Raw genomic sequence first — 10,051 nt, 5'->3', positions numbered from 1 at the left:
GTTTTTAATTCCTTAAGTATTTTTAATCGGCAAATTAAATACTCAAGTATTATATGCGCATATTTGTTCTCCAACTAATCATTGACTGCGCAAAATCATGATTAAAATATTCCACCGTTAAAAAGTTGACGAAAACCGTTATTTTTTCGTTCATCAGTTAACAGTTGACTATTTTGTTCTCAATTTTGCGCAGTCAACTATTAGTTGGGGAATAAGTATGCGCAAGCAATACTTGAGTATTAAAACTGCCGATTTCAAATACTTCGGGAATTAAATGCTCATTTTCCCGGAGGGAGGGAGACATTTCATCTCTTTGTTCTTCAGGCTTTCTCAGTTTATAAACAAACAACCTGTGTATATTGCCTTGCAGAGAGTGGAGAAGTTCAGACATGGGGATGGGGTGAACATGGCCAGCTAGGTCATGGAGACACCAATGATCAGACCAATCCTCAACTGGTGAGCTTAGGAAGTGGAGACCTGCAGACTAAAGAGACCAACGTATATTGCGGAAGTGGATTTACCTATGTTGTAAGGCGAAAACAACAGCTTTCTTCTTCGCCAACTTCATCATAAAAATGGATGTACTATATAAACTAATGTGTGTAACATTTATACAGTGCAAGAACTCAACTGTTTGCATGATTCTCGTCAGATGAACATAATGGGTTTTGTATCATTACAGTGATGGAAAATTTGAGATATACAGATTTTTGACTATCTACAAGCTACGTTTCATACGCTAATTGTTACTCTGCTGTTTGGATGAATATGTAATGGCTCTCGTGAAGAGAAAAAGAAAGGAGCATTTTGATGGCCACAAAAGACAAAAACAAAAGTTCATACATAACAAAAGAACGCCATTTGATTAAAGTTCCAAACCCGAGACAAGGCTTATATATGAGTTATAGCGGAAAACATAGAGAGACGCACTCAAAAGCCATAAAGAGGCAGCAAAGCTAAGACGCAACACTAACATCAGAGTCTTGGTGGTTGTTGTTGTATGAATGGCCATTTCCTCCACCACCACGTCCCCTTCCTCTGTTGTTGTAGTGGCTCCTTTGGTAACCGTTTCCACCTGAATTATCATAAGATTCATACCGCCCGTTTGAGTATCCGCCACCACCACCACGACCTCCCAGGGGGGCATTGGAATGGCCTCTTCTAGCACCTCGATGACCTCTCTGGTTCTGGTGGAATCCTCGTGGCACATACTGTTGCTGCTGGTAATCTCTCTTTGACCTCCCTCCTTCCACCTGAGTGTAGCCTTGTTCCTGCTGTCCTTGAACCACCTCTCCTTCCGTCACTACTGACTCATCCTTCAAACCCAAATAGATAAATAAAATCATCAGATTCAGCCTCAAACAATCGGTTTAAAGATACTTTTAAGGATTCGCATTTCGCAAGATTACCTTTGGTTGCTCAGATTGATCGTTAACGTAAGATTCTTGTTCTTTAAAGTTTGATGCGTCTTCTTCCTGCAAACAACAGCGAACATCAGTCTTGCTCGAAAGAACACAAAGGAATAGATTGTGTGTTCTCAACAGCACATAACTAGACACTCAGAAACAAGTCTCAACATTCCATAATCAATATAGTGAAGACAAATATTGTAACGATTTGTAATCACCACCACTCGCATGAATAAACCAGAAGCATATAGTAGAACACAATTCTAGCCAGGATGAAGTGTTCTTTCGGTGTTCTCTAAAACCAAAACAACACTTGTAACAGCCAAACAAGCAACTTAAGATATATACTTCTCTATCCTAACAAAACAACTTAGCTTACTGATGTTCTCATGCCACATCTCACTCTCGCGATTGAATCCGATACAGACTGACTCCTTCACAAATGAAACTTCATCTCACCCCAACTAGAGAAAGGAGATCACTAATCTCCTCATTCAGATCAAGTTAGAGCTTCGCATTCACAAAGCCATGAATCATATACACTAAAAATGTGAATACCTTTTGCTCACTGTCAGCAGCGACTTGGAAAGAACCGTAGCTACCAGCTTCAGCCGTTGCTTCAACGGGCGCCACTACCATCTCCGGGGTAATAGTGAAGTAATTAGAACCCATAATCTTCTTCACCTTTTCTCTCAAGGTAGCATCTGAAACACACGAAAACCTCAATAACTAGAAACCAAAACTCAAAAACAAAGTTGGTATTTTTTCTTACACGAAACTTCACAGTTGGAAGCAATCGGCTGATCCGAGTTAGCCAACCACAGCTTCGCATGCTCAACGCAACGCTCCAAAGCGTTCTTATGAGACAAACTCGAATCCGCAGGCCTAGACACCATCATACTCCAAAGTCGCGAGATCAAGTCCAGATCTTTATCACAAAGCAGATCCGCGGTGGACTCATCCGTAACCGTATCGTACACCAAACAGCACCCTCTCTCGTGCGTCCTCGTCATCATAATCGACGCGAGCTCGTTCTGCGACTTCACGTCGAAGAGCGAGCCAAAGTACAACAGATTCACCAAATCCTCCAGCTTCTCGACCTCCTTCTCCTTCTCCTTCTCCTCCGGGGCCACCGCCACCGTGGTGGTTTGATCGGAGGAGGGAGCGTTGTGGTGAGTCGTGGCGAGGGCGATTTCTTCGGAGACGGCGTTGGAGAGGGGATTGAGGAGCTTGTCGAGCTCTTCGATGAGGACGAGGACGGAGGGTTTGGAGCGGAGGACTTCTTGCTGCTCCTTGTTTAGGGTTTTGCCCTGGGAGATCGATTCTTCCATTTGGGCGATTCGGTTGAGTTTCTTGCGGAGGGCGCGGAGGCGTTTGTTGATGAGGGCCATCACTGGTCCTTCTCCGGCGTCTGAGGTAGCGGTAGTAGCCATGGTGTTGGAGATCGGTTTAAACGAGTGAGGAGAGTCACCACCGTTGAACAGCGGCGTTGGAGAAAATGAGACGGTTAGGGTTTTTTTTTTTTTGAGAGAGAGATGGGGATAAGTTGAAGCGACTGGTTATTGAGTTCTTATTTATAGATTGGATAATTTTGATAGATTGATTAGTCCTAATTTCTAGATTAATATTTTAATACAGTGTTATTTATCGGAGCAATCTCATTTTCAATTATTCGGTTACACTTTGAGATTTTTTCTAAACTATTTGTCGCGGATTAGATATTTTTAATGATTTTTTATCAGTTTAGGAGGTTCTTGGAAATAACAAACGAAAGTACACACAGATCATGCAAATTTATTTTCTTACAGATGAAGAAGACAGAACGTTATACAACTGGACAAAAAAAAAGGATACGTTTCCAAAGGGATAGGTTTGACAACCCACTTTAAGGTGGACTGATGCATAGTGAATACTGACTAAGGTCATTAGTATTGTGCTATTTGATTTTTTCAGGTTAGTGATGCTCGCATATGGACTTCATTTGTGAATATTTGTATTTGTTATATCAACTCTTACTAAAGAGCAAGCAATGCTCAAGTACCACGAGTCTTGTATACCAGCTACCAACTCTGATTATCTTCTAGACTTCCTACAAGGTTCATATCATAATGCTCCACTACACAAGAAGCCAATCACTCATTTCTAATGTCATAACTGAATATGGTGAGAGAGCTTCAAGCAGATAATGAGAATAAAAACGATTGCAACTGCTTACTAGGAAAACATTACATTTACAACAATATGGGATACTAATACTCAGTGGCGGAGCCAATGAAGGATCACATGGGTCAGTTTGACCCCTGTGAAATTTTGAATTTGATATAATATATGCATATAATTGTTATATATTTTGATTAATTGTTTAAATTCTCATGGTCTGACCACCTTCATTAGTTGAGTAATTTTGCATATGTAAATTTTGACCCTGGTAGATTCTTTTTCTACTTCACGTCTAGATGCTAGCACAGAAAGGTACTAAAACGACATGCAATGTTCCACTGTTAGGAGGAAGTTGCAAACAGAGGGGAAACAGCTTGCCATCTAATGGACTGCGAGTGCACACCACAGCATCCACCAAGCACGTTTCTTCTCGCAGCGTCTGAGTTAGCTCGGCCACGCTGTTCCCTTTAAATGTGCAAGCATATCCAACGGTTGATTCATCTCCCACGTGTCCTTCATCATCAACTATATGGTAGTAAATCGTTCTCCCACCCGATTTTGGTGGATACACAACCGACTAATCAAAATCAAAACTCGTGTCAAGATTGTAATTTAAACCAATTGTGAGGGTGTTTTTATAATTATAAAAAAAGAACTCACACTTTGATCACATTTCAGTGAAAGAGAGGACGTTCTCGAATGTGATGTCCTCCTATGCTCCAGAGGCTGCTCTGTCTCCGCCGTCACTTGAAGATTGATCAGGAACTCAACAACATCAACATCCCACGAGATGGAATCATGAGTAGCCGACAAATGAAGATTATCGTGCGTGACGGAGTTTCTCCACGGAGGAAGACCACCGTTAGCTTTTAGATAGTTACCGTATCTCGTCTTGAGCTTGATCTTGGAGCCTTCTCTCACCGGTTCCCACTCAACAGACGAGTCGGGTCGACTCGGTTTTAACTGAACCACCTTCTTCCCCGTGCCTCCGAGCAAGAACCGCTCGTTTGAAGCGGTTAGGTATTTACCGTAACAGCTTTTAAGACGGATTACAGTGTATGAATCGGGAACCGGTTCGACGGTCCACTGAGCGTTTTTGGTTGAACCGTTTCTGTTTTGAGTCACTGTTTCTCCGTCGTCGTCTGCTGATAGATACTTGTTGTGGCTGTTACGCATTCGAATAGCTTTAGCTTTCTGGAAAAACTCCATTGCTGATGCTGTTTCGTTTTGGTCGAAGCTACTTGTCTTCTCCTTTTGGCTGAAGCTGCTCGTCTTCTGTTAAAAAAAAAAATTAATGAGTGGGGAATATATATGTAAGAAGAAGTGAAGATGTGGTCTGTGTATTTATATGTGTATGGGCTTTTGTGGTTAAGCGGACACGGGACTGGTTAGTGTTGTAAAGTAAACTGGAAATGTCAGACTTTGCCGACTGGATATTACCGCGTTTTAGTTTCGACGTCAGCACAATATGATAGCATGTTCTGTTAGCGTTTAGAACGTGTTGGTTGCTTCACGTCTTTATAACGAGTCTCACGATTTCAAAGTAGCACACATGCATGCACAATGTTACATTTTCTGGATTTGCAAACTTCCAATCATGACAAAGAGTCAGTGGCGAGAATCCCAAGACACCAACTATATTTTAGCCTGTGTTCCAGACCAAAATCAGAATATTAACATTTCTTTTACTTTCCAAGATTAAAATTTATAAATTATATTCTAATGTTTTATAACTTTTGAACTTGGGAGTTATATCTGAGAAGAAGCAAAATAGAGTTAATATGTATTTGATAAAAATCATATATAACATATAATATAAATAAATTTTCAGTAAGGTTATACCCCCTCATTTTCACAATACATGATATTTTAACTCAATGCACAAAGATTAAGAAATTTATTTTTTTCTAAAAAGTAGTTTTAAAATATAATTTAAATATCATTCAACCAATTACATAAATGATTATAATATCTAATTGGCTACACAGTTCCCAATAAAATTAAAAATAACATTAAAATATCAAAACATCATCTATTATAAAACAACACAAATCTTCTAAAACATCAAGTATTGTGAAACGGATGAAGTAATTTTTTTTGAAAGAATGTTAAATTTATTCAAATAAATTTTTTATAAGTATATGTGGTATTTTTTTGTGCAATATATTAATAAATTTTTAATTTGAATAAATTTAACATTATTTCAAAAAATGTCACTATTTCCCCATGAATTTTTTTTGTTAATTTAAAAAAAAAAATTCAAATCAAAAATTTCTCAAATGAAATGAAGAAACATGTCCAGTGACAGTTATTTAAAAATTACTAACAAGTCTTAGCACTATTTGTTTTTCTATTAATCACAAACTAATGACATTTGGAAGTTCTTAGTGATGCATCATACTGAAAAAATCATCATCTCCGGCATATTCCCAGGATTCATAATACAAAGGCGGGACACTTTTGCACGCGGTGTACGAAGTCAATCGTCCTATTTTGTCCATAAAGACACAGAGTTCCTCTATTTAGTTAGCAGATCCTTGAGTCTATTTATGTTGCTGAAAAAAGTAATACAAAACTTACATATTGACAATTTGAATCCTGTAATCTTACGTGAACGTCTATTAGTCTTTTATGAACCAAATTTACATAGAATGTTTAAGGTCAATTTTTACATTGACCTATATGACCATAACTTTATGGTCAATTTTTACATTGACCTATATGACCATAACGAGTTAAATTATTGTAACAGAGTGCAAAAGCATGTCAAAAGGATGACAGGACGATGCTGTTTTTTCTTTTGGTTCAATCAATCAAACTTGAAATATGAAGCTTCCAACGCCTTGGCTTTCTCACACGCAGTTATGACAGCTTCTGTATTGCCTTCCATAGCGTAACTCTTCTCCTGTTACAGCACATCAACGTTTCATAAACCGTAAAAACAAATCATTCCATGTAGACGTATAAAAGTATCCTGAATCAATAGTTATGCACATATAAAGTGACTTAAAGAATACCAGCAAACGCCACAAGAAAGGAGCACCATCTCTCTGTCTGATCCTCTTCTCCAGTACTTTAATCGCTGCAATGTGTTTAAAACGCAGAGTTAGCTTTGTAAAGGGAAAAAAACAAGCTGAAGAAAAGTGTTTTCGTGAGTGTACCACTAGAAGTTTTGCCGTTGAGTAACAACAGTTTGTACCATATTTCATTAAAAACATCCATCTGTAAATCCGATGCTCCAATCACCTATTTTGAACACGAAAGAGGTAAAATCATTTTGCTGTATTTTCTTCAATAAATGCAAGAACATGCATTACCTTATAGTCAGCAGCGTCAAAGTCTGGACCGAGCAGTTCTAGAGCTTTTTTGTAGTTGCCTTTCCCATATTCATAAACAGCTTCAGCAACCTGATTTAAATTAAGAAAAACGATCTTATGATATGATAAAAGAATTCAAGTAGTAACATATAGTTTATAAGTCAGTATCAATAAGAACTGACCTGGATGGCTTTCTGCATCAACTGTTGTTTCTTCTTGCTCATCTTAGATGTTCTGTTAGAATTAGATGAGTTAAGAAACAAAAATTTCATTTGAAAAATGTCACAAAAGAGAAAGAAGAACTAACCGGGACTTGAGGCCCTCGAGCAATACATGTGCCTGTGAAGTGTTTCCAACTTTGCTCAATGCCCAAATTATTGTAATATCAAAGAGCCACTCCTGATACCACATTCCCTGAACAATTGAAATCACGCAAACTTTGTAAGAAGTGCAAATAAATGCAAGGCAAACATATAGATGGATTACTTACTTCATCAGTCAAGCAGTTTGCTAGGATCTTTAGTCTGTCTAAAAACTCATCTTGTTTATCGCGTGTGTCCAAGCGTAACAACAAACCGAGAGCATCCATATAAACCTGAAGTTCAGTATTACAAGTATAAGACATTATATTGCTTATTATGGAAGTACCATGTTCCATTATTTAAAAGGGGAAGACACATGATAAGGGATACTTACATCTGTAGCAACAGCATCTTCTTTCTCCAGTTCTTTACACATTTGATGATCATATATTTCTTGTACCTTACTTAGGGGTGACCCTCCTTCCAAGTAACAAACAGCTACATGCCACCAATTATGCGAATACCTATTTATATATTTATTTAGTAGATGATCAGAAGATGTTTCTAAGTAATTTGAAAATGATTTTTATACCTTAAGGAAGAGCAAGAATCCCATGAAGCTGCGCATCCTTCCATGAACTCTACTGCTTCCTTGAAACGACATTCAGTTTGAAGAACATGACACAACTGCTCAAACATACACAAATGTAAGCTTGCATATGGATAAAAGGAAATATTACCAAAAGACTTGGGTAATAAACGTGGAACTCACGCAATGATGAGCCCAAGAGTCGTTTTTGTTGATCTCATATCCTTTCCTAGCCGCTTTCTCAGCTTCTGCTAAATGTCCAAGCTCCAATAAGGGAAAGGCAAGCATACCATAAACATAGTCTTGGTCTCGATTCTCCGGTATAATCTACCAAGTGAAGTAAACAACAGATAGTGATGACAAAGTAATTAAAATGTTAACCATGCAGTAACCATCAATATGATCAACATGTGAGGCACCTTCTTAAACAGAGGCAAAGAGAGATCAGGTCGACCCATGTAGAAACAGAGAATCTCTACTCTCTTCCAAGATAGCAAATCTTTGGGAAACTTTTTCAATAACTGCAAAATATAAAGAGTTTACATGAGAGTTAGAATAACGGCTAGGAGATCAAGCAGAACTACGAAGAACCAGAAGCCAAGAAACATCCTAACCTTAGAGTGTAACTCCAAAGCCACGTCTTCGTCCATATGATCAGATATCAAGTAATTAACAGCCTTGAAAACTGCTTTCTCATACGGTGTAGCTTTTCCCTAAAAGTAAAACCAATGAATTTTAGAGCTCAAACGACACTAAACTAGACACTATAAGGGGTAGATAACAAGATAGAGCGAGCTTACAAGATGAGATTCTGCAGCTTTAGCATAGGTTTTGGCTCTGGAAACGTCAGAAGAGATAAGGCAATGGGCAGCCAAAACGTTGCCCAAAACACAATCTTTATCATACAATGGAGCTTCTAGAATCACCTTCTTCTCTCTTCCATAGCCAAGAACCTTCATCAGACATACAACAATGTCAAAAAACCAAAACGGGACTGACATAAAAGAGAAACGGTAGGAAAGTACAACCCTACTCTAGAAAAGATAGATGAACCTGGTGAGAATAGGAGTTAATGGCAGCGATGCAATCATCTGAAGAGGTGTTGACCTCATAACCCCACCAAACATATCTGCTTCCTTTTCTGTACTTATGAATCTGACTTTCATCTTCTTTCTGTTGTACCGGAGATATGAAACAGAGTTCACGCGTGAGGTTAACCGATACATAACAGATTGGTAAAGAAAAAAGACAGAATTCTCTAAACAGAGTGATCATATGTTCCAAGGGTTTTTGTTTTCTTGTGTGACAAGTTACAAGACTCCGTCAAATAAATTATTTCCGATTGGTGATTTTATGCGGTAAAAATATTTAAACAGTAAAAAAGAGCTATATAAGGTTACATATAATGAAAAATGTAAGAGATAAAACGGTTAGTGTTCATTTCAATAAAGGGTTACTAATCACACCTGTATAAGCTATATTGGCTGGTCGTGCATATATTATGCATGCATCTGTTATTTTCGTATAACCCGAACGTTAAAAGAACAATAAGAAGGCAGATGAATTTTCCAAAATACAGAACGACATCGCAATCGAAGAAAGGTCACTTACCATGCATTTCAAAGACATGGACAAGTTCTGACTAACACAATATGAAGCCTTCATTTTGATCAATCAACAGGATTAAACAAAAACTGGATTTTGCAGAAACTTGAGAAGATCCGTTAGGTATTTATTGACTTAGAATATCAGCAGAGAAAGGTGGCATAACTTGTGGATAGACACGAAGGAAATTGTATTTTCTTTTGAATATTTCTTTAAGTAGTGTATAAAAAGTTTTATATTAATAAAACTTAGGAATAAGGAGGACTATTACAAAAAAAAAAATTACTTGCGAAATGATACCATGAATCCGTACACTATCCAAATTCTAAAGCAACCCAATCTCCAGCACATCATGTGTATACATGGAAGTATTCCTTTTATCCATATTATATAGTTTATTCTGTAAACAAGTTATTTTTTATTGAATTATCTATATTATATACAATAATATTACTCTTGTATATAATTTTTCGTCCAAAATTAATTTGAATCTTGATTTAATATTATTTTTGTGTTCCAGATTCAAATTAATTTTGGACGAAAATTTATATTAAATCAATTAAAAAAATTACTTTGGATATATGAATAGTTATGGACATAAATTTCAGACTTTTCAGGATAATCTATATGTAGCGTTCGAACGCTAATAGCCTAATATTAACAAAAAAA

General features: G+C 37.4%; 4 protein-coding genes across 5 annotated transcripts in view; 1 reads left to right on the top strand and 3 right to left on the bottom strand.

Moving 5' to 3' along the window:
* LOC106311885 (ultraviolet-B receptor UVR8-like) overlaps positions 1 to 676 on the top strand; it is a 4,719-nt gene extending 4,043 nt beyond the window's left edge. Inside the window, exon 7 of the mRNA XM_013749208.1 lies at positions 371 to 676. Coding sequence (XP_013604662.1) covers positions 371 to 573 — 203 coding nt within the window. The 3' untranslated portion in view covers positions 574 to 676. The remainder of the gene's footprint in view (positions 1 to 370) is intronic.
* A 110-nt stretch (positions 677 to 786) lies between these two features.
* LOC106311884 lies at positions 787 to 2,842 on the bottom strand. Its single transcript, XM_013749207.1, has 4 exons — positions 2,182 to 2,842; positions 1,968 to 2,113; positions 1,410 to 1,475; positions 787 to 1,316 (listed from the first exon to the last, which is right to left on the bottom strand). Exons 1-4 carry the CDS (start codon positions 2,840 to 2,842, stop codon positions 957 to 959), a joined length of 1,233 nt encoding a protein of 410 aa, XP_013604661.1. The 3' UTR covers positions 787 to 956.
* A 124-nt stretch (positions 2,843 to 2,966) lies between these two features.
* On the bottom strand, positions 2,967 to 4,884 carry LOC106311886. The gene is made up of 2 exons (XM_013749209.1): positions 4,230 to 4,884; positions 2,967 to 4,146 (listed from the first exon to the last, which is right to left on the bottom strand). The coding sequence occupies exons 1-2, from the start codon at positions 4,776 to 4,778 to the stop codon at positions 3,862 to 3,864; spliced, it is 834 nt and encodes a 277-aa protein (XP_013604663.1). The 5' UTR covers positions 4,779 to 4,884; the 3' UTR covers positions 2,967 to 3,861.
* Positions 4,885 to 6,121: 1,237 nt separating this feature from the next.
* Positions 6,122 to 9,558, bottom strand: LOC106308250 (tetratricopeptide repeat protein 38-like). 2 transcript variants are annotated; one of them, XM_013745395.1, is made up of 15 exons: positions 9,389 to 9,558; positions 8,831 to 8,950; positions 8,578 to 8,730; positions 8,392 to 8,490; positions 8,197 to 8,298; positions 7,961 to 8,104; positions 7,781 to 7,875; positions 7,583 to 7,712; positions 7,377 to 7,481; positions 7,194 to 7,300; positions 7,069 to 7,120; positions 6,887 to 6,976; positions 6,731 to 6,815; positions 6,587 to 6,651; positions 6,122 to 6,474 (listed from the first exon to the last, which is right to left on the bottom strand). In XM_013745395.1, exons 1-15 carry the CDS (start codon positions 9,440 to 9,442, stop codon positions 6,379 to 6,381), a joined length of 1,497 nt encoding a protein of 498 aa, XP_013600849.1. In that variant the 5' UTR covers positions 9,443 to 9,558; the 3' UTR covers positions 6,122 to 6,378. The 2 variants fall into 2 exon arrangements, with proteins under 2 accessions (XP_013600849.1, XP_013600848.1); XM_013745394.1 differs by lacking the exon at positions 6,122 to 6,474 and having other exon boundaries at positions 6,481 to 6,651; positions 9,389 to 9,557.
* Between the last annotated feature and the right edge of the window lie 493 nt (positions 9,559 to 10,051).

The sequence above is a fragment of the Brassica oleracea genome, chromosome C8 (assembly GCF_000695525.1).
Source record: "Brassica oleracea var. oleracea cultivar TO1000 chromosome C8, BOL, whole genome shotgun sequence".
Classification (NCBI taxonomy): Eukaryota; Viridiplantae; Streptophyta; class Magnoliopsida; order Brassicales; family Brassicaceae; genus Brassica; species Brassica oleracea.
Note: the sequence above shows the minus strand (reverse complement) of the source record. Positions and strands in the feature narration are given on the sequence as shown.

Bases quoted from the DNA above. Each gene is read 5' to 3' on its own strand.
- LOC106311884 (XM_013749207.1), bottom strand. From the start codon at position 2,842: ATGGCTACTACCGCTACCTCAGACGCCGGAGAAGGACCAGTGATGGCC. The intron at 2,114-2,181 runs GTAAGAAAAAAT...CGTGTGTTTCAG, and splicing joins TTCCAACTGTGAAGTTTCGT to ATGCTACCTTGAGAGAAAAG. The intron at 1,476-1,967 runs GTATTCACATTT...TGTTGTTTGCAG, and splicing joins CTGCTGACAGTGAGCAAAAG to GAAGAAGACGCATCAAACTT.
- LOC106311886 (XM_013749209.1), bottom strand. From the start codon at position 4,778: ATGGAGTTTTTCCAGAAAGCTAAAGCTATTCGAATGCGTAACAGCCAC. The intron at 4,147-4,229 runs GTGAGTTCTTTT...GATTTTGATTAG, and splicing joins CACTGAAATGTGATCAAAGT to TCGGTTGTGTATCCACCAAA.
- LOC106308250 (XM_013745394.1), bottom strand. From the start codon at position 9,442: ATGAAGGCTTCATATTGTGTTAGTCAGAACTTGTCCATGTCTTTGAAA. The intron at 6,977-7,068 runs GTCAGTTCTTAT...AATTTAAATCAG, and splicing joins TGATGCAGAAAGCCATCCAG to GTTGCTGAAGCTGTTTATGA. The intron at 6,652-6,730 runs GTACACTCACGA...AACACATTGCAG, and splicing joins CAACGGCAAAACTTCTAGTG to CGATTAAAGTACTGGAGAAG.